The sequence below is a fragment of the Dermochelys coriacea genome, chromosome 13, assembly GCF_009764565.3.
Source record: "Dermochelys coriacea isolate rDerCor1 chromosome 13, rDerCor1.pri.v4, whole genome shotgun sequence".
Lineage (NCBI taxonomy): Eukaryota > Metazoa > Chordata > Testudines > Dermochelyidae > Dermochelys > Dermochelys coriacea.
The window spans coordinates 38,103,267-38,130,971 of record NC_050080.1 but is presented as its reverse complement, the minus strand read 5'-3'; the positions used below and the strand labels follow the sequence as shown (position 1 = coordinate 38,130,971).

The following is a 27,705-nucleotide window of genomic DNA, read 5'->3' as shown; positions in this document are numbered from 1 at the left end:
GCCTGCGCCCTGATCTACCCCTTGCCCACACACAGCCCCTAGCTACCCCCGCCTGTGCCCTGAGCTATCCCCTCCCTGCACCCTGAGCTACCCCCTGCGCACACACAGCCCCTAGCTACCCCCTGCCTGCACCCTGAGCTGTTTTCAACCTTTTTGAGCTGAGCCGCCAACCTTTCCGTTATAATTTTTGGTTGCCCCCCCACACACCCCAACCCAGACAGGCTGCCTGGCCTGCTGAGCTGAGTCAGGGCGTGGAGGTGGCACTCCCTCCCTGGACCCTGCCCAGGGGAGCTGGCTCAAGCCCCGCTGACTCCTACCTCACCCCCTGACCCAGAGTCCCCCTACAACTGGGCCCTGGAGTTTTTATAACATGTTGTGGGGGGCCTCAGAACGTTGATAACCCCTGCTATAAGGGACAGTGACCCCAGGAGGCAGGAGTTGCCCCAATATGACCATAGGGAACCAGTGCCAGGGAACCCCCAAACTCAGCCCACTACCTCCAAAATCACCCCCAACACTGACCCCCTAAAATGCCCACTGTGCCCCCAGCCTAAAGCCCTTAATATCTCCCCCACACTGCCCCAATTTGCCGGTTTTCCCCAGCCTGACCCCCCCAAATTCAGTCTCCACACTGACCCCCAATTCCTCACTTCCCCACAGCCTGACCCCTAAAGTGATCCCCACACGGACCCTCCAATCCCCACTGAACCCCGGACACGCTCAATCCCACCACAATCACCCTGGTCTCTACCCGTTGGAACCAAGACCCCCAAATCCATCAAGGAGGGGGGAAGAAGAATGAGCATCACAATTTGGGGTTCGCTGATTTAGAGGGGGAGGGGTCTGTGGGCCAAACAAGGAGCCCATCCCTCATTGCCTCTCCCAAGATATTCATGCCCCCTTGAAATTTTAAGGGACAGGAAGTGGATACACCTTACCGCTCCACTGTCTTTGACTGGGCCAGGGACCCCAGAGAGCTCTCCTGTGGAGAGAAAAGGGAAGGGGGGGTCAGATTTATGGGGTGTTGTGCTGACCCTATTGGGGGACTCAATGAAAGACAGCTCCCACTTGTGCGTGGCGGTGCTACCCCTTTAAAGCATGGCACGTATCAGTCTGTGCTGCTGCCCCCTAGTGGTGTGTGAAGGAACTGAGAACTGGTTGGTTAAACAGTGTGTGCGGGGGGGGGGGGGGCTTGGCAGGGGTGCCATGTTGCAGGGAGTGGCACCAAGGGGGTCGCTCGTGGGGTGCCGTGCCGCAGGGAGTGTGGTGGTGGGGGCTCGGCAGGGGGGCGCCGTGCCACAGGGAGTGTCACCAAGGGGGTTGCTGGGGGGGCGCCTGGCCGCAGAGGGTGTGGTGGTGGGGGCTCGGCAGGGGGGCGCCGTGCCGCAGGGAGTGTCACCAAGGGGGTTGCTGGGGGGGCGCCTGGCCGCAGGGAGTGGCACCAAGGGGGTTGCTGGGGGGGCGCCTGGCCGCAGGGAGTGTGGTGGTGGGGGCTCGGCAGGGGGGCGCCGTGCCGCAGGGAGCATCACCAAGGGGGTTGCTGGGGGGGCGCCTGGCCGCAGGGAGTGGCACCAAGGGGGTTGCTGGGGGGCCGCCTGGCCGCAGGGAGTGGCACCAAGGGGGTTGCTGGGGGGGCGCCTGGCCGCAGGGAGTGTGGTGGTGGGGGCTCGGCAGGGGGGCGCCGTGCCGCAGGGAGTGTCACCAAGGGGGTTGCTGGGGGGGCGCCTGGCCGCAGGGAGTGGCACCAAGGGGGTTGCTGGGGGGGCGCCTGGCCGCAGGGAGTGTGGTGGTGGGGGCTCGGCAGGGGGGGCGCCGTGCCGCAAGGAGTGGCACCAAGGGGGTTGCTGGGGGGGCGCCTGGCCGCAGGGAGTGTGGTGGTGGGGGCTCGGCAGGGGGGCGCCGTGCCGCAGGGAGTGGCACCAAGGGGGTTTCTGGGGGGGCGCCTGGCCGCAGGGAGTGTGGTGGTGGGGGCTCGGCAGGGGGGGCGCCGTGCCGCAAGGAGTGGCACCAAGGGGGTTGCTGGGGGGGCGCCTGGCCGCAGGGAGTGTGGTGGTGGGGGCTCGGCAGGGGGGCGCCGTGCCGCAGGGAGTGGCACCAAGGGGGTTGCTGGGGGGGCGCCTGGCCGCAGGGAGTGTGGTGGTGGGGCTCGGCAGGGGGGCGCTGTGCCGCAGGGAGTGGCACCACGGGGGTTGCTGGGGGGGTGCTTGGCCGCAGGGAGCAGGGCTGGGGTGGGAGGGGGCTCAGCACGGCTCACTCCATGTCAAACATCTCCCCCTGCTGGACACACCGAATGGTTGTTCCTGGTGAATCCTGGCTGATCGGCGGGGATGGTATCGAGGTGTTTGAGGTTGGCAAAGGGCTTGGCAGCCCCCCAGGACTCCAGGTAGCGGGTCATACGGACAGACGCCCTCATCTTCTGGCCCTCCCCGGGCACCGGGGACAGGGTGCTGTTGCAGGTTTCCGCTCCCACCTGGTGCCAGGGAGAACAACAGAGCAGCCAGAGAGAGAGAGACACTCACCCCATCCCATTCCCTGCCCCCCATGAGCCAACCAGTCCCCCATCCTGGGCCCGGATGGGAACCAGCACCCTTTAGAGGGGACAGGCGCTGTGTCCCATTCCCTGCCCCCCTGAATAACCCATCCCCCATCCTAGGGGCTGGATGGGAACCAGCGCCCCGTAGAGGGGAAAGGCCCCCTATCCCATTCCCCGTCCCCCCCACACCATTAACCCTTTGTGTGCTAATCTTTGCATCAGCACCAGTTAAGTGTCCTGTCGTCACCATAGACTCACCCAAGGGTCAATGACCAGGAAAGTCTTTACTTTGTTCTCCTTCAGGAAGGGGTCACGCTGCCAGCGACAGGTTTCCTCCACAGCATAGACCCCTCCCAGGTGAGACAAGGTGGCCTCTGTTATATGCACCCTCCTGTGGAAGAGAGGGCATGCAATTCCTCTGTGCACCAGTAGGGGGCAGCCTGCCCCACACACTTATGCACACTTATGTGATTTTTTCCAAGCTGATGCCCCGTTTCTCCTGGGGAGGGTTTGAAAATTCCAGGCATAATTCCTTCTTTCCCCTTCAGGGGGCAGCACCCCTCCCGCAGAGACGCAGGATAGTGCTTCCATCACCAAGAGAGGGCAGCAGCACAAAGGCATATAATTCCTCCACGTGCCACTTGGGGGCAGTGCCACATGGATATGCAGTTCCTCCGTGCACCATTAGGTATCAGCACAACATAACACAACACACTACATGGACTTTCTCCATTCCTCATAAGGGGGCAGCACAACACAAGATACACAGATATGCAGTTCCTCCATTCACCATCAGGGGACAGCGTTAAACACACACACACACGAACACACGCACACGCGATGTGGAGTACCTCCATTCACCATCTAGTGGTGGCCCAACACACACAAACACACAAGTTCCTCATGCATCATTAGGGTGCATCCCCATGGCCCTCTCTCACCCTGGCACTCCTCCAGCCTCCATGTGGTTAGCCAGTGTCACATCATGGGACCAGACATCATACTGCCACTTCTGGAGCCCTATGACCCCGCACAGCACGTTCCCCGAGTGCACCCCGACCCGCATGTTGATGTCCACACCGGTGGCATCCCGTAGCTTCCTGGGGGAGGACAAGAGATGGGGGTTGCAGCCCATTGGCACAAGCTCTGAAGCCCTTCACAGCAACCCAGGGCTGGGCCACCTGCACCGCGTATTCCCAGAGGTGTGGCTCTCTCTTCACAGCCATCCGCACTCACTTGATAGCCTGGCACATATCCAATCCCATCTTGACGCAATTGCGTGCGTGGTTGGGGAGCGAGACCGGCAGCCCTGACACGCAGTAATAGCAGTCACCCAAGATCTTGATGCGCATGCACTCATTGTCCTAGAGAGAGGGGGAAGAGAGGGTCTGTCCTTCATAGCAAGGCCATTCTGGTCCTCTCCTCCTAAATTCAGAGTTCAAGAGAGAAGCAACCATAGGATAACCCAGTCTGACCTCCTGTATACCCAGGGACTTTCACCCAGGTCCCCCTGCAGTGACCCAGTCACTTGGGTTTGGCCAAAACAGAGTTGCTTCCAGCATGGATCGGAAACCTTCAAGAGTTGGGGAAGCTCCTCAGCACCTCCCTTGGGAGTTTGTTCCATTCGTTAATCACCTCCACTCTTAGAAATTCAGATTTATTTATTTATTTCCAGTTTGAATTTCTCCATCTTTAGCTTCCAGCCGTTGGTTCTTGCTCCTTTCCTGGTAGATTAAACAGTGGTTTAGTACCTCACATTTGCTCCCCAGGGAGGTCCTTGCACATCTCTCAGGCTTCTTGTTGACAAGCTCAACAGAATGAGCTCTTTATGTCTCAGGCATTTTCTCCAGCCCTCGAAATTATTTTGTGGCTCTTCTCTACCCCCGGTCTAAGCTCCCAATGTCCTTTGTAAGAGGCGGGCACCAGAACTGGATGCGGTGTCCCCGTGGCAGTCTCCCCAGTGAGGCAAAAATCACCTCCATTCCCCCACTCGCCGCTCCTCTGCTATATGTCCAAGGACCTGGTTTGGCCTGGTTTGCCTCAGCATTGCACTGGGAATTCATGCCGAGTTGCTGGTCTGTTCTGCCAGCGCTCATGAGAGAGAGAGAGAGAGAAAGAAACACACCAGGAGAGGGAGAGGTGTTATTGACGTTCAGGACCAAAGTTGGCACGAGAACAAATGGATCTAAACTGGCCACCAGCAAGGTTAGGCTTGAAATTAGATGAAGGTTTCTCACCATCAGAGGAGTGAAGCTCTGGAACAGACTCCCAAGGGGAACAGAAGGGGCAAAAGACCTAACTGGCTTCAAGACTGAGCTGGATAAGTTTCTGGAGGGGATGGTCTGACAAGGTTGTGTCCGAAGACATACGGCCTCATCCATATCGGCTAATAGCAAGTATCTCCAATGTCTGGAGATGGGGAGGGCTCTGAGCCACTACAGAGGTGTGCAGGAGGTCCGACTAGATGATCACAATGATCCCTTCTGGCCTTCAGGTCTATGACAGAAATCCTTGCCTTCTGCGACCTCTGGCTGATCCTTGGAGATCTGGGCTTCGTGCAGGGGAGAGGAGGTCCCCTGTAGGCCCCCGGGAGAAAGTAGGAGGTCTTTGAACTGGAGGTGGTGTGGAGTCCCTAAGGGGTCTCAGTCTGAGACAGTGGATCTCTGGGAGGCCGGGGTCCCCATCTCCCCTGAGGGGGGTGGGTGGAGGAGTTTCCATGGGGGTGCAAGAGCACCCTGTGGAGTGAAGGAGGGTAGGGATGGCACAGAAGGGGGCTGATCTCTGGGATGGTGTAGGAGGGGATCCATAGGGAGTTTGGGGGGGTCCTCTGGAGGTGCTGGGGGTGGGGGTCCCACAGGATGCAAGAGGGTCCCCCCAGTGGGGTGGAGAGGTCCCAGGGAGGTGCCAGGGGCAGGGGTCTCCTGATGAGGGGTGCAGAGGTGTAGGGAGTTTCTGGGAGGCTGGAGTTTTTTTTGGGGGGGAGTGAGGGGGGAGACCTGGCTGTCTTACCTTGGCGATCTGGTCAAACTTGCCGAAAAGTTCATTGAGCATCAGGACCAGCTCTTTTGGGGAGCACTCGCTGGCCAGTCTCGTGAACCCCACAATGTCGGCATACAGGATGCTGTGGGAGGAGTTAGGAAACGGGGAGACAGCATCAGGGTCCTGGGTGCAGGGGTGAGAGTTGGGGAGACACGCCCTAACCCTGCTCCACTGCCCTGGCAGCTCTCAGCAAATAGGGTGCTTATAAAAGGGAATCATGGGTTCACAACACCCATCCCCCCTGCGCCCTGCTGCCCTCTCGCAACGTGGGGTGGGGATGAGGGATTTGGTACCTGACGTTCTTGTGGTGCTTGACATAGAGATTATGGAAGTTGTTTGCACTTTCCTGCCGCCCCCCGTCCCGCAGCCGCTCGATGATCTCGGCCTTCATCTCCATGGCGATGTAGGCGGGTAGGATGGAGAGAAGGAGGTGCTCCTGGGTGGGGGGAGGGAAGGTGCAGAGAATGAGTGAGAGGCATCAGGGGTGGGTGGGGATGGATGGATGGACAGATGGGTGTGTATATGGAGGGAGGGAGGGAAGGAAAGATATAGGTGGGTGAATGGATATGGGGAGGGAGGGATGGATGTGTATGGGCTGGGGAGGGAGGGAGGGAGGGAAGGAAAGATATAGGTGGGTGAGTGGATATGGGGAGGGAGGGATGGATGTGTATGGGCTGGGGGAGGGAGGGAGGAGTATGTATGGAGATTAGATAGACAGATGAGTATGGGGATGGATAGATGGAAGGAAAGCTATGGGTGCCTGGGTGCATAGATGGGGGTGGGGAGGAAGGGCAGTGTATGGAGGCTGTATGCATGGATACACAGATTTGACTCTGAGAAGGATTTAGGAGTTGTGGTGGATAGTCAGCTGACACCCTGCGGCCAAAAGAGCTAATGCAACCTTGGGATGCATAAAACGGGAATCTCAAGGAGGAGCAGAGAGGTTATTTTACTTTGGGATTTGGCCCTGGTGCGACCATTACTGGGATCCTGTGTCCACTTCTGATGCCCACTATTCAAGAAGGATGGTGATAAGTCGGAGAGGCCTCAGAGAAGAGCCACAAGAATGATTCAAAGGTTGGAAAACCTGCCTTTGATTGATTGATAGACTCAAATCTATTGAGTTTGACAAAGAGAAGGTTCGGGGTGACATGGTCAGTCTTTCAGTATCTACAAGGGGAACAAACACTTAATAATGGGCTCTTCAAACTAGCAAAGGTCTAACACGATCCAATGGCTGGATGTTGAAGCTAGATAAATTCAGACTGGAAATAAGGTGTAGATTTTCAAAGGTGAGAGTAATTGACTGAGGGGCATGGTGGACTCTCCATCAGTGACAATTTTTAAATCAAGATGGGATGTTTCTTCTAGATGATCCGCTCTAGGAATTATTTGGGAGCAGGTCTCTGGCATGTGTTGTACAGAAGTTCAGATGAGATGGTCACAGTGATCCCTTCTGGCCTTGCAAGGTATGAATCTGGAGATGGGATGGATGAAGAAGGGGGAGAGACGGAAGGGCTGTGTCTGGTATATCGGTGGATGGATGGATGGAGGAGTTATGTGGAAATCAGATGGATGGAAGGACAGAGTGGGTATGCGAAGGTGAGCCAGAGGGACAAATATGCAGGTATCCCCCTCCTCACCTGGTGCCGTTTCTCAGACTCCAGCTTGACTCGGGACTGGATGAGTTTGAAGGTCTCCTGGAAGGTCTCCTGCAAAGCCACCTCCATCAGGTGCTTGTGATAGGCCCCCACCAGGTTGCCACAGATGAAGATCACCGCGTTGGCCAGCAGCTGTGGGAGGCGGGGGTAGAGAGGAGGATGAGATGGGGCTCAGAGGGGGGCATGAAAAGGGAGATGGCTTTGGGAATCTATGGAGCAACTGGGGGTGGATGGATGGGAGAGGCGATGGAGATGGGGATGAGGGTGTGGGGGGTCAGCCTCTACAGGACAATTTGGGGGAAATAGGGGATGGGAAAGGGGTTAATATGGGGAGACAGGGAAGATAGAAGGAGGGGGTCAGGAGACAAGGGGGGTTCTGGGAAATGCAGGACATCAATAGGACAAGGGGCGGGTAGGAGCTGGGCTAAGGGTCAGGAGGGGGCAGTAAAGAGAATCAAGGCAAGGGGGCAGCAGGGCAGAGAGGGAAGGTGTTGCTGTGGGGGAACAAAGGACCGCAGGGGAGCAGCAGGTAGGGGGCTCTCACCTGCACAGCCAGTTCAGCCCGCGACCCCCGCCCGGCTGACAGGTAGACACCCAAAACAATGATGTGGGAGAGGGAGGAGGCGAGGCCAGCGACCACGGCATCCCGCATGCACACGGGCAGCATGGTGTAGACGGTAAAGATGATGAAGAGGAAAAATGAGACCTAGAGGGGGAGTCAGGCCAGGCAGGTCTCAGCATGGAGCCCTATTTCCATATAGCCACCCCTTCCCCGCCCCCACCCTCTGCTGCCCCCTGGTGCCCATTGTACAGTACAGCCGCCCCTTCCCCGCCCCCACCCTCTGCTGCCCCCTGGTGCCCATTGTACAGTACAGCCGCCCCTTCCCCGCCCCCACCCTCTGCTGCCCCCTGGTGCCCATTGTACAGTACAGCCGCCCCTTCCCCGCCCCCACCCTCTGCTGCCCCTAGTGCCCATTATACAGTACAGCCCCCCTTCCCCGCCCCCACCCTCTGCTGCCCCTAGTGCCCATTATACAGTACAGCCCCCCTTCCCCACCCCCACCCTCTGCTGCCCCCTGGTGCCCATTGTACAGTACAGCCCCCCTTCCCCACCCCCACCCTCTGCTGCCCCTAGTGCCCATTATACAGTACAGCCCCCCTTCCCCGCCCCCACCCTCTGCTGCCCCTAGTGCCCATTATACAGTACAGCCCCCCTTCCCCGCCCCCACCCTCTGCTGCCCCTAGTGCCCATTGTACAGTACAGCCCCCCTTCCCCACCCCCACCCTCTGCTGCCCCTAGTGCCCATTGTACAGTACAGCCCCCCCTCCCCGCCCCCACCCTCTGCTGCCCCTGGTGCCCATTGTACAGTACAGCCCCCCTTCCCCACCCCCACCCTCTGCTGCCCCTAGTGCCCATTATACAGTACAGCCCCCCTTCCCCGCCCCCACCCTCTGCTGCCCCTAGTGCCCATTATACAGTACAGCCCCCCTTCCCCACCCCCACCCTCTGCTGCCCCTAGTGCCCATTGTACAGTACAGCCCCCCTCCCCGCCCCCACCCTCTGCTGCCCCTAGTGCCCATTATACAGTACAGCCCCCCTTCCCCGCCCCCACCCTCTGCTGCCCCCGGTGCCCATTATACAGTACAGCCCCCCTTCCCCACCCCCACCCTCTGCTGCCCCTAGTGCCCATTGTACAGTACAGCCCCCCTTCCCCGCCCCCACCCTCTGCTGCCCATTATACAGTGGAGCCGCCCGTAGGTCTCACCTGGTCCCAGGCACTGACCACTCCGCTGGTGAATACAAAGATGTAGCCCATGGCTAGGAGGCAAGCCCAGATGATGGCCGAGAAGACCCGTGTGCATTCCTGGAAGATGCTCTCGATGCAGACCAGGATGAGGATGAGGGAGAAAACAGCCAGGGCCACGAATAAGGTGACGAGGAAGCTCAGGTTGGAGGAGAATTCCTGGGGATCAAACCCATGGCAGAGTGAAATTCCAATCACCACAATGCCCTTTTGGGGCACGAGGGGGTCACCGTGCTGCCGGGAGCTCACTAGGGGACACTGAGCCGCAGGGTGTGTAGCTGCAGTTTTTGGCCACTGGGTGGTGGTGTTGATCTCTAAACCCTTTGGGGAACAGCTAAAGATTTCTGAGGGCTGGCAGCCTAGGGGAAGGCAAATCCCTGACCCCCCAACTTGGTCAGCTTTTAACCAGCCTGACCAGGTCACCTGGCTCCCTCTCCCCAAGTCCCCCATATCCTCTGCCTCCCCTGGCACCTGCAAGCTCAGAAGATGGACTGGGGTGGGAGGCATGGTTGGGGGCCAGGGGAGTGGGGCGGGAAGCATGGTTGGGGGCCAGGGGAGGGGGGCGGGAGGCGTGGTTGTGGGGCCGGTGGGGGGAGAAGAGGTGTGTAAGGGATGGGGATTGTGGAGGATGGCTCAGAGGTCTGGGGACAGCAGGGGAACAGGTCATGGGCTGGGGACAGTGGGGGGATGGGTCAGGGGTTAGGGACAGTGGGGGGACGGGGAGGAGGAGTCTGGGGTCCGGAGGCAACCAGGGCTTTGAGTGGAGAAAGGGCTGGTGGGAGGAGGCTGGGTTGGGGGAGGGAACGAGGAGAACATGGTGGGGGCAGTGGGGAAAAGAGGGGAGGGGGTGTGAGGAGGGGCCAGTGTGGGCTGGATTGTGGGGGGGGAGCAGTGGGGATGAAGTGTGGGGGGGGAAGCAGCATGTCCCAGAGGGGCAGCAAAGGAGAGGGGGCGTGACTGGGGCCTGGTAGCTGACACAAGACCCCTGGCAGTAGATTCCACTGTGGGTCACTGAGGGGAGCGGTGCCCCCATCGCTTCCCGGTGCCCTTCTTCCCGCCCCCCAGGCCAGCCCCTCACCCTGCCGCTGGCCAGGTGGGCGGCGAGGAGGGCCAGGCAGGTGGCCAGCAGGAGCAGGAGCAGGAGCAGCAGTGGGTACAGCTGGCTCAGGCTGTAGTAGGTCTCGTAGAACAGGTCTTCCCGCTGGGCCGGGGGGCGCCGGCGCCAGCCCATCCTGTCTCGGGGAGACCCCCCCCCCTTCCCCAGCCCACGCCGACGCCCCTCTGGGATACCCCACCCTCACTGCTCGGAGGCCTCCCCTTCACATCCGCCGAGGGATCACCCCCTATCTGGCCCTTCCCTCCCTGTGGGGCTCCCCCACCCGCTTTTCCCTCCCTCAGGGATCCCCCCCTTCACCGGCTCCCCCACGCTGTGCGTGAAAGGGTTAACTGGCTCCCTCCCTCTATCCAGGGGGCCAATGAGGCAAAGGGGGAGGGACCCCTCCTAGGGAATTTTGGGGGTGCAGAAGCGGGGGGGGATCTTCAGGAGACTCGGCGAGGGGGAGGGGTTCTTCGCCAGTCTGGGGAAGGAAAGGAAAGGGTTAATGTCAAACCTGACCCGCAGCCTAAACCCCACACATCCCAGCCTAGCCCTGGGCTCACCCCCTCCCCCCGCCCTACCGGGGCCCCTCACTCCCGACCCGCAGCCCCTGCTAGCCCAGGGCTGCCCCCCCCCTCGCCCCACAATGTCTCTGTAAAGCCCTAGGAGACAGATATCCCCATTTTGGCTACACGCACCGCTCCATCTATCTTTCCATCCCCCTGCACTCGTCCGTCTGTCTGTCTAAGGGGAAGGATGGCCAGTGGTTAGAAAGCAGTGATCTGGCTTCGGTTCCCAGATTTCCACGCCTCAGTTTCCCCACTTTCACAATGGGGACCGTGGACCCTTCTCTGTCTCTCCGGGAGGCTGTCCAGATGGGGGGGTGTTAAGCTTGGGGGGTGCATAAGGACATCCCCCCATTTAAGGAGACGTTCCCCCATAGATTACACCCCCCCACACACACACACACCCTGCTCCCCTATGGGGCACCCCGGCCCAGATCTCCTGCCCCCTCACCTGGCGGCTCCAGCTCGGGGAAGACCGAGATTATCGCTTCTCCGCCCTGGCCGCAGTAGCTGGGATCCCCTCCCACACCCCCCGCCCCCTCATCTCTCCGCCTTAACGCTTTCACGGCCGGGGCGGAGAGACCGGCATGGGGAAGGGGACCCAGGCGTTCAGGTCAGCTGGGGAAGAGTCCGGCATGGGGAAGGGGACCCAGGCGTCCGGGAGGGAGCCCCCAGAACTCCCTCAGATGTCACGGGGGAGAAAGGAAGATCGGGAAGGGGACCCAGGAGTCCGGGTTCTCTGGGGAAGAAACCAAGAGGAGGAAGGGGCCCCAGGAGTCCGGGAGGGGCCCCATCGCTCTCGGCTCCCAGCAGGAATTGGAGGCAGGTGTCCAGGAGGGAGCCCCCGCAACCCCCTCAGATCTCAGGAGGAGGGGAAGCGAAGATGGGGAATTGGACCCAGGAGTCCGGGGTGGCAGTGCTCACCCCACCTTCGCTTGGGACGGCTAGCTGTGACCCAGGCTCCATGGGGTTAACTGACTGGGTGAGGGGCGGAAATTATCTGCCCCTCCCCCCAACCGGCTGTTCCCTGCGGGACCAAGAGTCAGGTAAGGGGGGGGGGCTAGTCCCAGCGACCTCCCCAGCCTTGCGGGTGCCCCTCACTCCTGACCTGCAGCCCCCTGCTAGCCCAGCCGGGAATATGCCCAGAGAGAGAGCCCCCCACGCCCCAGTCACAGGTAAGGACACATAACACCCACACTCGCAGCTAGACCCACACACAGGTCACCTGCCCCACACAGCTCCAAGACGCACCCATCCCCCCAACAGCCCACGACACTCACAGACTAAAGCTGGGTTCATGTTCAGCAAATGAAACTCCCTTCCAAGAGCCGGGGATACCTACCTCTAGAGTGGGGGTCTCGTGCTTACAGCAGGGGGGCTGGGAGCCAGGACTTCTGGGTTCTAGCCCCAGCTCCTAGAAGGAGAGTGGGGTCTTGTGGTTAGAGCAGGGGGGACACTGTCACACTGGGCCAGTCCCTACCACTCTAAGTGCCTCTGTTTCCCTTTATGGATGTTGGGGATAAAAGGCCTCAGGGGAACCAGAAACCAAAATCTCATTAAAATAAATGGGAGCTGGGTGCCTAACCCCCTTGGGCCCCACAACACCTCCAGCCCGAATGGAGCTGGGAGATTGGCCAAGGGGAAGAGTCACTATAGGAAGAGAAGGTGCTGGGATGGGTCATGTGGGCTAATGACCTACAGCCTGAACCCCCGGGGGGAAACATCAGCTCCCTGCTAACCCAGCCCTGGGGTCCCCCCAGCTCTGCTGACGCCCCTCACTCCCGACCCGCAGCCAGATTCTCCCATCCTCCAGCAAGTTGGCCAAGGCCCAGCAGACTCATTTGTCTCTCTGCGGCTCGGAGTAGATTAGCCCATTAGCGCGATCCACTCCCCACTTAGGGGAGGCAGCCACTGGGCTATAATGGTTTCCTGGAAATTCACCGCCCCATGGGAATCCTCTAATGGAGTCCAATTCCTGACACATACTAGGCAAAGCGCCTCTTCCCCATTTAACCCCCAGGGGGCGTCTTTGTTCACCCAGGCCCCGCCCCCTACATGGCGACAAGGCCATTGTACTGGGTAGACCAACTGGCTGGGTAAACTGGCCAGGAGTGGGGTCTAGTGGTTAGAGCGGCGGGGCTGGGCGCCAGGACTCCAGGCTTCTAGTCCCATTGCTGAGCAGGGCGCTGGGTTCAGAAACTCTGGCCCAGGCCTGATGGGCAGAATGAGGAAGGTCTTGGGGAGGAGTGAGGCTGAGAGGAAGCTGATCCGGAGCTGAAAAGCTGGTTGGGCTGGTTCCCCTTAGCTCAGCACCCGGAGCAATCCCCCTTCCCTTCTCACGGCCCATGGGCCCCACCTCCCTCCCATTCCTCCTCTCCCAACTCTTCCCTGCATCCCCTTTTACAGCGGGATCGGGGTCCCCCATAGAGGTCACGTCCCCGGAACCCCTCTCCCCCATGGCCCTTCCTGGCCCTCGTCTGCCATGCCCACTCGCTCACTAGTTCCATCCCTGCCCCCCGGGAATCACAGCCAGTGTCTGCCAAGCCACTGGGGCTGGTAATGAGCTGCCAGCCGGGGCTGGCATTGTGCCCACTAGCAGGGGGCTTCAGGTTGGGAGTGAGGGGCACCAGCAGAGCTGGGAGGGGCAGGGCTGGGCTGGCAGGGGGTTTCAGGTTGGGAGTGAGGGGCACCGGCAGAGCTCGGGGTGGGGGGCCGGGCTGGGCTGGCAGGGGGCTGCAGGTAGGGAGTGAGGGGCACCGGCAGAGCTGGGTGGGGAGCAGGGCTGGGCTGGCAGGGGGCTGCGGGTCGGGAGCGAGGGGCACCGGCAGAGCTGGGCAGGGGGCAGGGCTGGGCTGGCAGGGGGTTTCAGGTCGGGAGTGAGGGGCACCGGCAGAGCTGTACAAGAAGGGGGCTGCGGGTTGGGACTGAGGGTCCCACCCGGTCCCTGATTCCCCTGCCAGTTTCCCATACGTCACAGGAAGGGCCTGGCTGCCCGATAAGCGCCCACGCCCCAAGCTGCCGCAGAGCCATGGCTCCAGATTTCCTTCCTGCTGCTGAGCCCTGCACCGGCTGCTCCCTGACCCCAGGGCCCCGCAGAGCAGGGCGGGCCCAGGCCGGGGAGAATCCCTCCAACCTCCTTCGGCTTTGCTCCTGTTCTCCCACATCTCCATCGAGGGGCTGTAATGCTGCCTGCTGGGGCAAGAGAGGATTTGCAGAGGTGCTGAACCCCCTCCCCCAGCTCCGCTTCAGATGTGCACAATACCCAGTGGTGCACGGCTGCTGGGGGCACAGGGGGGTCCCAGATAGTTCTGTCTCCAGCTGTGCCTGGCCTCAGAGCGGGCAGCCCCCATCTGGGCAGAGCTGTGGGGGGGCCGTGACCCAGCTGGGCCTGATCTTCCCCCCCGCCCCCGAGGCTGTGTAGTGGGGTTTCCAGAAACGGAGACGGCCGAGATCCCACCTGGCGGGTGGAAACATCACATCCCCCCACCCCCATCTCTGCTCCGACCCTGGCAACTGATTCGGCCCTAGCCCCACACCCCCCCAGGCAAGTGTATGGAGCAGGGCAGGAGGGGGGCTCTGCAAGGTGCATCAGGGCTCTGCTCCACCCCAGATGTGCATGGCTCCAGACTGGGCCAGTGTCCAGACGTGCCCCCGCCCCAGCTGTGGAGGGCGCATTGCAACAGAGGAACCTTCCTGCAGCTCCTTCGCCTGGATGGGAAGCGGGAGGGGGCGGTGGCAGCGTTGCTTTGCCAGACAGCAGGCAAGCGAGTCTGTGAGCCTGCGGCTTGTGAAGATCCCAACAGGACACAAGAGCCCTCCCGGTGCAGAGAGACACTGAGATGAGACCGAGTTAACCACAGCCTGGGCCTCAAACTGGGCCCCTCCTCTGAGTGTCGGAGCCACTTCTCCCCACTCAGCAGGGCTGCAGGGCACTGCCCATGGTGAGCGCAGCCCTGCAATGCCCATGGCCCCACCAGGATGGACCCAGCTGGTGTGGTGAGCGGCCCAAGTGCTAAGACGGCAGGTCCCCCACTCTTGCCCTAGAGCGCATGGCCCTGAGGTTTCCCGCCTTGCATCCCCGCTGCACAGCCAGGCCTGGAACCAACCTTCCAGGCAGATGCCCCCTCCCTCCCAGCTGGTCCCTGACAGTGCTGCTCCTACTCCTGCTCTGGGGGCTTAGGCTGGTGAGTAGGGGGGGCATCAGTGCTCCAAATGTGCCCAGCCCCAGGGGCCCTGATCTTGGTCAGGGGTGGGTTTCATCAGCTGGCTGGATCAGGGACCTGAACTAACTCCTTCTCTTGTGGGATCTGCCAGGGGAGATCATCGGGGGACAGGAAACCCGACCTCACACCAGACCGTACATGGCTATCGTGAGCACAGGGATAAGGTGAAATTGGGTTCCTGATCCAGGAGGATGTGTTGGTGACAGCGGCTCATTGTAACTGCAACCTGGAGTAAGAAATGCAAGAGCCGCTGCCCCGGAGCCAGTCAGTTCCCCTCCCTGGGGCCAGGCCAAAGCCGGCGCCCCCTGCAGGGGAAAGACCCTGGTGGGCTGGCTTCTGTACATTGAGCCTGAGTGCAAGGCAGCATCTACACCCACCTACTTTAGCAAACTTAACAACCTGTGACGAAGTGGGAGATTTTCTTAGTCTTTTGTGTGTGCCTCAGTTTCCCCATGTGCTGCGTGTGCAACGAGGGGGTTGGAGAGGGGGGTTTGTTGTTGCAGAGGACCGGGGTGACCTCACCTAGCAGTCGACCCCGGACAACAGCCGGGAGATGGGGTACCCCAGCAATTGGTGACCGGGAGGCCCAGCCCAGCTTGGAAGGCAGCTGGTCCTGGCCAGCGGGAGGACAATGGGCTGAGGAGAGAGGACCCCAGCGACCAGAGTAGCTGGTTCCTGCCAGTGACTTCGCTAATGCCTCATATGCAGCCTGTTGTAAAACGAGGCAAATATCTACATGAGTTGATGTCCCCCCGGAAGAGCTCTGCGTCCCCCCCAACGGCATGTGAGCCCCTAGTTGAGAACCACTGATATAGGCAGGAAGGAGGGGGCAGCTGGACTGGGGAGACAGAGAGCAGCCAGAGCCCATCTGGATGCGGGGGACAGCTTGATGAACTGGGTTGAGGGTTGCTAGGCCCGAGGGCCCGGAGAGCTTCCTCTGCTGGGTTCAGACATTCACTGAACCTCCTGTTTTCTGCTGGCTGAGAGTCACTCCAGTCTCGAGATCGGGGTGGCATTATTCCCGTGGGCGTGGAGGCCCTGCGGGGGCCAGGGTGTGCGGACTCTCTGAGGGGGCCCATGGCGAGAGACAGGCGTGCTAATGTAAGCGGGGGAACGGTCCCGCTCTTGTGGGGAACTTTCCTGGCTTCTGCACGACCGCGGTGAAGTGGGCTAGCGAAAGGATCTGAGTCCTCGCTCCCACTTCCTTTACCCAGAGCCCTGCCTGACCTCGAGGGCTCCCCTTCCCCTCTCCTGTTTGGCAGAGTCCTCATAACCCCAACAAGGCTGGGCCCAGGATTCCTGGGGGGCTTGACCCCCAACCCTGCTGTGGTCACCTAGGACAGGGGCTAGGGTGTCTCTCTGCACTGGACACTTCTCTGACCCACTAATCATTACATACAAGTTAAAGCAAATGCAAGTTATTTAATCAACAATTAATTTTAAAAAGAATAAGGAAAAATGGGAGGGTTACAGGAAACCCATCACCCCGCTCTGTGGCAGGGACCATCGCAAACAGTGTCTCTGGAACGTCCGGGCAGTTCACAGTCTGTTCCTTGTAAGCCCCCGGCCTCCTTCTCCGGCCCTGGCTGGGCTGCAGGGATGCTGCGGGTTGGACACTTGCTCTGGTGGTGGCCACACGCTCTCAGGCTCTAAGTGGCAGGACCCTTCTTCCCAGTGTCGCCCCCGCCCTGTCGGGGTTACGATCCACGCCTGGCCTGCAGAGCCCCTTGGCTGAGGCGTCTCCCTGTGCTGGGCCCGCTGCCCAGGGTCCCCCTCGGTCTCCCCAGCTGCTCACCGCGCCCAGCTCCAGACTGCTCCAGCCCCAGCTCCACCGCTCTGTCTCTACACAGCTGCTGCTCTGCCTCCAGCTCCCTGGGCTGCTTCTCTGGCCCCCCTGCCTCTGGTTGCTGCAGCTCTGCTCCCAGGGCAAATCTGCTCTCTCTGGGCTGGGCCTCTGGCTTTGGGGCTGCAGCTCACCTCCCAGGAGAGGGTCTGCTCTCTCTGGGCTGCTTTTCTGGTCCCTCTGGATCTGGCACAGCTCTGCCCCCCAGCTCAGCTCGGGCCCCTGCTTTCTCCTTAGCTCAGCCCCACTCTGTCTGACCCAGGCAATTCCAACTCACACAGAGAACAGGACCTTCCTGACCTCCTGACTCCCTGATCAGCCTGCCCGCCCTGTCATTCAGGCTGACCTGGAGCATTGGCCTCTCCCCATTGTTCCTGGGGACTGTCGGTCTCTGGGTCCTGATTTCCCATAGACCCTTCCCCCTTTTAGTACTGGGAGCTAGCCAACCAAAACACCCCTCTGAATGTTAGTAAGGGGGCAACAGTCCCCTTACACTAAGGCTCAGAGATCCGGCCCCAGGAGGTGGTGGGGCCAAAGGGCCTAACCCCAGCGAGAGAGAGTGCACCCTTCATGTTAGGCTGTCATGCCAAAGGAGGGTTACTCCCAGGAGCTGTGTGGAGCCGGGAAGCATGAATCCTGTGAGTCTAGGACAACTTGGCGGCAGAAGATGGTTGGTGGATGCACCCTGTAGACAGTTGGCTGCGAGCGGAGGGGCTTGCAGTGAGTGGCTTCCAGCGATAAAACAAGGGAATTAAAGGAACCAGCAAGGAAATGGCCTATAACCAGTTCTCTAACAGGCACCTTGCACCCCTGTGCAGGGAGAGAAGGGTGAGTCCCGTTGGGGGGCTCACTCAGGGGTAGCTGATTACCTGGCTGGTAGAGAGTGACCAGTCCGAGGAGCAAGATCCAGATCCCAGCAGGGCACCTGGACAGCCTGTGAGTAGTAGGGGGGTCACTGGACCCGGTTCCCCAGCCAGGAGGGCGACTTCCCAAGCTGGGTCCCCCCTGCCTGCCCCTCGGTGGAGGTGAAGAGATGGAAACTGGAGCTAAGAGTGATGGAGCTGGAGCAGCGGAGACTAGCAGACTGCTTGGAGCAGCGATAACATGAACTGGAGTTGGAGGAGAGGTGGGCCAAGAGGACCTGCCATGGGGTAAGTGGGGAAGGACCCCAAGATGCCAATTCTTGAGGGAACCTAGATCCTAAAGTGTGCCCAGCAGAGATATCGATGCCGACCTCACTGCCTGTGTGAAGACTTGTGACCTGAACCAGGTTGACCCCACGGACAGGCTCTGCTGTCTAAACCCTGGCTTGGTCCCAAGGCCATAGGGACCAAGAAAGCTGGCTAGATTCTCAGGCTCAATGGGTAGTGATCAATGGTTCGATGTTTAGTTGGTAGCTGGTAACAAGCAGGGTGCCCCAGGGCTCGGTCCTGTGGCTGGTTTTGTTCAACAACTTTATTAATGATCTGGAGGATGGTGTGGATTGCACCCTCAGCAAATTTGCAGATGACGCTAAGCTGGGGGGAGAGGTAGATATGCTAGAGGGTAGGGATAAGGTCCAGAGTGACCTAGACAAATTGGAGGATTGGGTCAAAAGAAATCTGATGAGGTTCAACAAGGACAAGTGCAGAGTTCTGCACTTAGGAAGGAAGAATCCCATGCACCGCTACAGGCTGGGGACCGAATGGCTAAGCAGCAGTTCTACAGAAAAGGACCTGAAGATTACGGTGGCCAAGAAGTTGGATATGAGTCAACAGTGTGCCCTTGCTGCCAAGAAGGCCAACGGCATATTGGGCTGTATTAGTAGGAGCATTGCCAGCAGATCGAGGGACGTGATTATTCCCCTGTATTCAGCACTGGTGAGGCTACACCTGGAGTATTGCGTCCAGTTTTGGTCCCTCCACTACAGAAGGGATGTGGACAAATTGGAGAGAGCCCAGCGGAGGGCAACGAAAATGATTAGGGGGATGGGGAACATGACCTATGAGGAGAGGCTGAGGGAACTGGGGTTATTTAATTTGCAGAAGAGCAGAGTGAGGGGGGATTTGATAGCAGCCTTCAACTACCTGAAGGGGGGTTTCCAAAGGGAATGGAGCTCGGCTGTTCTCAGATGACAGAACGAGGAGTAATGGTCTCAAGTTGCAGTGGGGGAGGTCTAGATGGGATATTAGGAAACACTATGTCATTAGGAGGGTGGTGAAGCACTGAAATGGGTTACCTAGGGAGGTGGTGGAATCTCCTTAGAGGTTTTTAAGGTCAGGCTTGACAAAGCCCTGGCTGGGCTGATTTAGTTGGGGATTGGTCCTGCTTTGAACAGGGGGTTGGACTAGATGACCTCCTGAGGTCCCTTCCAACCCTGATATTCTATGATTTGAGGGGAGTTCAGCCAAATGGGCAGTGCAGAGACTGGGGACTATGAATGTTCAAACAGGCTTTTCCACTTAAGTTTGAATGGACTCCTGAGGCAGATAGGAAAAGATCCCGGGGTGTACGAGAAACCCCCAGGCATCACGTACAAAGAGGTCACCACCCGGCTGGGGGAAATATCTCTGCAAGGGGGGACTCTAGCAAGCCCCATGCAGGGGGTGCCCATGAATGCCAGAACAGGCAGATCACCTCCATTGGGCCTGAGATGTAATTACTGCGGTGCCAGACCCAAAGACACAGGGAATCTTCACCCAGGAGACCCCTCAAAGGGTTAACGTGGCCAAGGGGCCTGTAAGGCAGGCCAGAGAGGGAGCTGTGTGTTTATCCCCTGGGAGAAGCAGGGCCTGGTGGCAGGCTGGCCGGGGAGGGGAGGCATGCCAGACAGGCGTCCACCCCAAGCCCAGCAGATATGTCTTTTTATGCTCTCCTGGGTGCAGGCACCTCTGATCCCCAGTGGGAGCGGAAGGTGGAGGTCGACGGGGAGACAGTCATGAGGTGGAGAGATTCTGGGAGCAAGAGACCCTTGTTGGTGTGGAGCAACCCCACTGGCTGCTGAGGGGCCGTGTAACTTGGGGGAAGGCTCCCAAATATAAAGCCATTCACCCTGCCTTTGGCTCAGATCCCCATGCAGACACAGGCAGAATCGGGGAGGTCTCCGCCGGCAGGGGGAGTGCAGGGAGGAGCCCAATGGGGCAATCGCCACCTCATTCCCCCCAAGAAGTAGATGGGAGGGAAGTCCAGGGGCACTGGGACATGGGCACTGAGGTGACGATGGCATGGCCGAAGTGGTGGGCCCGGACCAGGGAGTGCCCAGTGCAAACCTAACCGTGAGGGGGGTGCTCGGATACCCTGGGTTAAAGTGCCTGTAGCGAGGATACAGCTAAGATGGGGGCCCCAAAGAGGTTGGGTGCCCGATCAGCGGAGGTGCTGATGTGGGATGGGTTGGAGAACTGGGCTGGATGGCATCACCTCGGTGGCACCAGCCATCTACCCTACAGGGGATGTAACACCTCCAACAGGGGGGAGTGAGTTAGCAGAGACAGTGCTTAACAGGGCTCAGAGCAAGGCCTTGTCCTAAGGTGGGGAAACTAAGGCACAGCCATGAGGGTTGGGCCCTGAACCCAGCAGCTGAATTCCAGACCGAGCAGCAGAAGGATCCCTCCTGGAGGAAGCTGAGGGTCCTTGTGGGCCATAGTGTTGCAAGATCCTGGGGAAGGATTGCAGGGAAAGATCCATGTGAGAGAAGGGACCCAGTATCAGGAACGGGCTCCCTGAGGGAAAATTGAACCTTGTGGTATTAGAGGCCAGCTGGTGGCTCCCCAGAAGTACCTAGGGTGGCCAGATGTCCGGCTTTTATAGGGACAGTCCCAATATTTGGGGCTTTTCCTTATATAGGGGCCTAGTACCCCTCACCCCTTGTCCCAATTTTTCACACTTGCTATCTGGTCACCCTAGAGGATCAAGCACACCAGACGAGGTCTTCTGCAGAACTTTTACTGCCCCAGGAATTCACAGGGGTCCACCCTTTTGAGTTGTTGTATGGAAGGAGGGTGAGGGGACTGCCGAGGAAGGAGTACTGTGGAAAGGGATCTGGAGGTCATAGTGGACCACAAGCTAAATATGAGTCAACAGTGTAACACTTGTTAAAAAGGCAAACACCATTCTGGGATGTACTAGGAGTGTTGTAAGCAAGACACGAGAAGTAATTCTGCTCTTCTCCGTGCTGATATGGCTTCAGCTGGAGTATTGTGTCCAGTTCTGGGCACCACATTTCAGGAAAGATGTGGACAAACTGGAGAAAGTCCAGAGAAGAGCAACAAAAATGATTAAAGGTCTAGAAAACATGGCCTATGAGGGAAGGTTGAAAAAATTGGGTTTGTTTAGTCTGGAGAAGAGAAGACTGAGAGAGGCCATGAGAACAGTTTTCAAGTACATCAAAGACTGTTACAAAGAGGAGGGAGAAGAATTGTTCTTCTTAACCTCTGAGGACAGGACAAGAAGCAATGGGCTTAAATTGCAGCAAGGGAGGTTTAGGTTGTACATTAGTAAAAACTTCCTAACTGTCAGGGTGGTTAAGCACTGGAATAAATTGCTTAGGGAGGTGGTGGAATCTCCATCATTGGAGGTTTTTAAGAGCAGGTTGGACAAACATCTGTCAGGGATGGTCTAGATAATACTCAGTCCTGCCATGAGTGCAGGGGACTGGACTAGACGACCTCTCGAGGTCCTTTCCAGTCCTACAGTTCTATGACCCCCTGGACTCGACGAGAGACGAATGGAAGGGGAAGATACATGGGAAAATGGTGGTGGAGGATGTTCCGGGAAAAGCTCACTGAACTCCTGGGTTTGGCCAGGAAGAACCTAGCCGGGGCCCAGGAAAAGCCAAAGAGCTGGTACAACAGCCTGCCAGCTCCTATGGCACTGGGGAGCAGGAGAGGGGATCTCGGCTCAGTGCCAAGGGCGCCTAGGGGAGGGGCCCTGTGAAATCATCATCCAGCGCAAGGAGGTGAGTCGAGTGCTGCAGCTGCCTGGTTGGGCGAGTGCACCAAGTCATGCTTTGACAGGGAGACGTTGGGGCGGCCATGTGTGTGGGCAGGGGAAGGAGAAGGGAAAGTGAACCTCTGCCCTAAGCCAGGAGCTGGCCTCCCGCTGGAATCAATTCCCCTCTCTGACCAGCTAACCCCTGTTCGCAGGCAGAGATCAGAGGGGCTGTGTTCGTCCCCGCAGCCGGGTGCCAGCCAGCCAGCCTGAGCTCACTAATCGCGCTGTCCATGGGGGGAGGGGAGATGTTCCCCATTCACAGTCACCAGGAAAACAGCCCAGGAGCCAGAGAGAGAGAGAGGTCAGACATGCTGGCTTTAGGGGTGATTCAGCCATCCACCAGCCCTGGGCCTTGCCCCTGGTGCTGGTCCCCCAGAAAGATGGGTCAATCTGATTCTGTGTGGACTATCGGAAGCTCAGTGCCATCACCACGTTTGATGCCTACCCCATGCCTAGGACTGACGAGATCCTAGACAAGTTGGGGCGGGGGGCATGACCTCACTACCATGGATCTCACCAAGGGCTACCGGCAGGTGCCTTTGGACCTAGATGCCGGCTTGGAATCTGCTCTCATCACCCCTATAGGCTTTTTGGGTTCCTGGTCCTACCTGTCGGCCTCAATGGGAGACCTGACACCTTCCAGCACCTGGTGGATCACTTACTAAGGGGGAAGGAGGACTTTGCTCTAGTGTATATTGATGATATCTATGTCTTCAGCCCGACCTGCAAGGACCATGTGACCAGGTGAGGAGGGGGCTGGGACGCCTCCAGGATGCAGGACGGATGGTAGAGGCCAGAAATAGTAAGGTGGGGATGGCAGAGGTGCCATACATGGGCCACAAGGTGGGAAGTGGCTGTCTAAAGCCAGAGCCGGCCAAGGTGGAGGTGAGCAGAGATTGGCCCATTCCGCAAACTAGGAACAAGCGCTGATGGGATGTTAGGGCACTACTGGAGGTTTGTACCCCACTTCAGCTCCCATCGTAGAGCTCTGTAAGAAGGGCGAGCCGGACAAGGAAGTCTGGACCAAGCAGTGTCAGAGGACGCTCTGTACGGTAAATGCAGGGGCTGGTGCAGGTAAACCCAGACTTGGACATGCCTTCAGGGTGTCCAATGAGGCCTCAGATGCAGGGCAGGGCTGCACCAAATGAAAGGGGCTAATTCCAAGCCCTGAGGTGGAGTCTGATCCTCCAGGGTTATGACATGGAAGTGGTCCATGTTGATGGGAGTTCAAATGTTACAGGCAATGCTTTGTCCTGGAGTGGGGTACCTGAATTTCCCCAGGTCACTGGCTGGAGTGATCCCGCTCAGTTCAGACTTGAAGGGGGGAGTGTGAAGAAGTGGGGAATTTTCTTAGTATTTTGCATGAACACTTGTGTGTGCCTCAGTTTCCCTGTGTTCTGTGTGTTTAATGAGATGGGAGGAGGGGGGGCGTTGTTGTGGCACACCAAGGGTGACCTTGCCTAGCAGTCAAGACCCCAGACAATGGCCTAGAGATGGGGTACCTCAGCAACTGGTGACCGGGAGGCCCAGCCCAGCTTGGAAGGCAGCCGGTTCTGGCCAGTGGGAGGACAAAAGGCTGAAGAGAGAGGACCCCAATGACCTGAGCAGCCGGTTCCAGCCTGTGGCGGAAGACAGGCCTAACCCCTGTGAGAGAGTGAAACCTTCATGGAAGACTGTCCCGCTAAAGGGGATTTCCTCCCAGGGACCGTGCGGAGCCAAGAAGCGTGAGTCCGTGACACGACTCATGACTGAATCCATTGGCGAGTTTGCAGCACCTGCATCCCCCTTGTGTTTCACAGCACCATCACCATGCTTCGGGGCCCCCACAACATTGCAATAGATGAAGGGGAGGCAGAAGATTTGGGTATGTCGCTGAGTCCCCCTCCCAGAATACAATGATGAGACAGCTCAAAATGCTGCAGGTACGTCCCCCATCCCAACAACCCACCCACAGTGACCTCACACTGCTGCAGGTACGTCCCCCATCCCATCACCCCACCCCCTGTGACCTCACACTGCTGCAGGTACCGCCCCCTTCCCATCACGCCATCCCAATGAGCACGTGGCATCGCAGTGTTGCACAGTTGTCATGGGGATGCCCCATCTAGTCCCATCTGCCCCCATCCCCTTGGGGCAGATCCATCCCCCAAGAGGAGTTTGATTTCCCTTCTCTCTCTCCCCTATCGCAGCTGAGCACAAGGCCGAGCTGACACAACCTGTGGGCGCCATCCCCCTGCCCCAGCAAAGTTGAGGAGGGGGCTGTGTGCAGCATGGCCTCCTGCGGGCTGACTAGTACCGAGGCAAATGCCCGGACCTCCATCACCCTGCAGGAGGTGAAACTGAAGGTAATGGGGAAGGGTGTGTGTCTGTCTCAGTCGTATCCGCCCTATGCCCCATCCAGGATGCTGTGCATGCGGGCCCCCAGGAGAGGAAGCCGTCATTCTGGGTGAGTGTGGGACAGGGGCACACAGTGCCTGGGACAAGGTGCTGCTTGAACAGGAGACCGACAGGGCTGGGCAGAATGGGGAGAGTTAGGATCTATGGTAAGCCAGGCAGAGCCTGGGAACCAGGAACCAGAACTGACTAGATCCTAGGACCCAAGGATGAAGGTTAGAAATGAGGGACTGCAACTGGCCAGATCCTAGAAATCAGGAATAGGGGCCAGCTGAGTCCCTGGACTGTGGGGTGGGAGCCCTGGGCACGTCCCGGGTGTGACTTGACCGTGAGTCCCCAGGAAGCGGGGTACAGAGGTGTATTTCAGGAACGTGAATACAGAAAGCAGCCCTCCCTTTGCTTGTACATGTGTAACCCCGCACCCCCGCATTGTCTCCCATGGCAGTGCTGATGGGTCAGCACCCAGGGTGTTCACCAGAGTCTCCAAATATGTGTGCTTGGTCAAGAAGACTCTGAAAAAGCTGAGGCCTTAGAGGGGAGTATCCATCTCCTCTAGCATGACTGGGTATTGCAGAGGGGTGGATGGATGGATGGATGGATGGATGGACATTGCAGAAGAGTGGAGGGAGGGATGGACATTGCAGAAGGGTGGAGGGAGGGATGATGGACATTGCAGAAGGGTGGACGGAGAGATGGATGGATGGACGGACATTGCAGAACATTGGACGGATGGATGGATGATGGACATTGCAGAAGGGTGGAGGGATGGATGATGGACATTGCAGAAGGGTGGAGGGATGGATGGATGGATGATGGACATTGCAGAAGGGTGGAGGGATGGATGGACATTGCAGAAGGGTGGAGGGATGGATGGATGATGGACATTGCAGAAGGGTGGACGGGGAGATGGATGGATGATGGACATTGCAGAAGGGTGGACGGAGAGATGGATGGATGGACGGACATTGCAGAACGGTGGACGGATGGATGGATGATGGACATTGCAGAAGGGTGGAGGGATGGATGGACATTGCAGAAGGGTGGAGGGATGGATGGATGATGGACATTGCAGAAGGGTGGAGGGATGGACGGACATTGCAGAAGGGTGGAGGGATGGATGGATGATGGACATTACAGAAGGGTGGAGGGATGGATGATGGACATTGCAGAAGGGTGGACGGATGGATTGATGGATGGATGATGGACATTGCAGAAGGGTGGATGGACATTGCAGAACAGTGGACGGATGGATGGATGATGGACATTACAGAAGGGTAGATGGAGGGATGGATGTGGCAGATAAGAAGACAGACAGCTGGATATTGCAGACGAAAGACAGACAGAGAGCTACTGATGTTCCACAGAAATGAACGAACAGCAAGTTGAGCCTGCTGTGAGATTTCCACCCAGTCCGAACTGTCCTTGTCCCATCACGTGTCTGCCCTGCAGTGTTTGCTGGTTCATTCCATGCCCTGCTTTGTATGACCTCACAGAAAGTTACACAATTAACATGTCACCTTCCCAGGTACGGAAGGAACTTGCCAAGCCTTGAAACTGGGAGCTGTTGCTGTGGCGGCCAGGTTGAACCGAGGGAGAGAGGGTGGCTGGGCTTGTGCATAAGGCACTGGCAATGGAGCACAGTACTCCTGCGTTCCACTCCCAGCTCTGTGACTTGGCCTGGGCTTTGCAAATAGGTTGAAGCGTTAGATACCTAAATCCCATTGGATTGAGTGAAGTGCCCAAATCCCTTGTGTGTCTGTGAAAATCCAGCTTCCACTGGGCTTGTGTCCCCATCAGTACAATGGGGATAAGGATCCGTTGTGTGTTTGTCTGGGCTGTGAATTGTGTGAGCTCTTTGGGCTAGGGACTGGCTCCCACAATGTGACTGCCGCATCAGCGCAATGGGGCCCTGATCTCGGGCGGGGCTGGGCAGTGCCCAGCTCCAATCTCAGGGCCCTTAGGTGCTCTGTGTTGAAAATATGGCTAATAAAAATAACCATAACCTCCACTAGGTGGCTCTGGTGCCCTGGAAGTGACAGAAGCAGAGATCGAAATGAAACAGGAAAATTAACATTGAAAATGTCAACTGTACAGGGCTCCTGGTTCTATCCCAGCTTGGGGAGGGAAGTGGGGACTAGTGGTTAGAGCAGGGGAGACTGGGAGCCAGGATTCCTGTGTTTTCTTCTCAGTACGGGACAACATTTTTCTCTTGATTGTCAATGGCTTTTCCTTATGTCCAGGATGCTGGTCTGCGCTGCTGGGTCAAACCAAGATCCCTCTGAACTCTGTGAGATTCCTCTGTGTAGCTGAGAGTGAAAGGGGATTGAGAAGTATCACAGCCAAGCTGTTGGAGTGCCCTAAACAATGGTGGCTGGGAGCCAGGACTCCTGGGTTCTATCTCAGATCTGGGAGGGGAACAGGGTCTAGTGCCAGGGTGGCCAACCTGAGCCTGAGAAGGAGCCAGAATTTACCAATGTACATTGCCAAAGAGCCACAGTAATATGTTAGCAGCTCCCCAGCGCCGGCAGCTCTGCCGATCAGCACCTCCCCCTCCCTCCCTGCACCTCCCTATCAGATGTTTCCTGGCGTGCAGGAGGCTTTGGGGCAAGGGGGAGGAGCGAGGGCATGGCAGGCTCAGGGGAGGGGGCAGGAAGGGGTGGAGTGGGGGCAGGGCCTGTGGCAGAGCCAGGGGTTGAGCAGTGAGCACCCCCCGACATGTTCGAAAGTTGGTTCCTGTAGCTCCAGCCCTGGAGTCGGTGCCTAGACAAGGAGCCACAGATTAACTTCTGAAGAGCCGCATGTGGCTCCGGAGCCACAGGTTGGCCACCCCTGGGCTAGTGCTTAGAGCAGGGGGGCTGGGAGCCAGGACTCCTGGGTTCTACCCCAGCTCTAGGAGGAGAGTGAGGTCTAGTGCTTAGAGCAGGGGGGCTGGCAGCCAGGACTCCTGGGTTCTACCACAGCTCTAGGAGGGGAGGAGGGTCCAGTGGGTTAGAGCATCCCTGCTGCGCCCGTATGATGAGGGCTGGGATGGGGCAGTATCTCCTCCCCTTTCCAGCATTCAGAGGGCAGACGGGCAGAGAGCTCCAGGCAGGGTGGTCACAGGCCAGGCCAGACTTCTTACCCCCACAAGCAAGCAGAGGCTGCTGCATCAGGTGTGGTGTTGTATTCCAGCAGTATGTGGCGCATGGGAGCAAGATTTCCATGAGGAACCAGCATGAAACAACGAGGCTGGTGCAAATCAGGCTATGTGGGAATTTTAAATGATGGGGCCCAGGGCCTTGGCCCTCCAGGGGGCACTGGCTCCCAGCTGGCCCCAGGGCAGGGGACTGGCTGGCTCAGGGGGGTGGGCAATGGAACATGGGGCCAAGGCTGGAATCGAGGAGGGCATCTGTGAAGTGCTCAGTGGGGTCTCTGCAGCTTTACCCACCACCCTCAATGTTTGGGCGGTGCAGGGCGTCCATGGGGCTGAGCGGGTCGTCCTGCTGCCAGAGGGCCAGCAGCTAGCGCCAAAGCAAACCCTGAAGAACGGCTGCCCCAACCTGCCCATGTCCCTAAGGCAGTCCCATCCTGAAGGTCT

General features: G+C 58.6%; 1 protein-coding gene and 1 long non-coding RNA gene across 2 annotated transcripts in view; one reads left to right on the top strand and one right to left on the bottom strand.

Moving 5' to 3' along the window:
• Positions 1–10,357, bottom strand: part of ADCY4 (adenylate cyclase 4) — a 29,167-nt gene extending 18,810 nt beyond the window's left edge. The window contains exons 1-11 of the mRNA XM_038369625.2: positions 10,117–10,357; positions 9,000–9,197; positions 7,778–7,939; positions 7,216–7,365; positions 5,866–6,008; positions 5,543–5,654; positions 3,770–3,897; positions 3,475–3,633; positions 2,792–2,924; positions 2,288–2,470; positions 939–982 (exon numbers count right to left, since the gene is read on the bottom strand). Of these exons, the coding sequence (XP_038225553.1) occupies positions 939–982; positions 2,288–2,470; positions 2,792–2,924; positions 3,475–3,633; positions 3,770–3,897; positions 5,543–5,654; positions 5,866–6,008; positions 7,216–7,365; positions 7,778–7,939; positions 9,000–9,197; positions 10,117–10,269 (1,565 nt within the window). The 5' untranslated portion in view covers positions 10,270–10,357. The remainder of the gene's footprint in view (positions 1–938; positions 983–2,287; positions 2,471–2,791; positions 2,925–3,474; positions 3,634–3,769; positions 3,898–5,542; positions 5,655–5,865; positions 6,009–7,215; positions 7,366–7,777; positions 7,940–8,999; positions 9,198–10,116) is intronic.
• An 834-nt stretch (positions 10,358–11,191) lies between these two features.
• Positions 11,192–18,300, top strand: LOC122456520. Its single transcript, XR_006275452.1, has 3 exons — positions 11,192–11,746; positions 15,015–16,024; positions 17,266–18,300. It is a non-coding gene; the product is annotated as an uncharacterized LOC122456520 (long non-coding RNA).
• Positions 18,301–27,705: the final 9,405 nt, after the last annotated feature.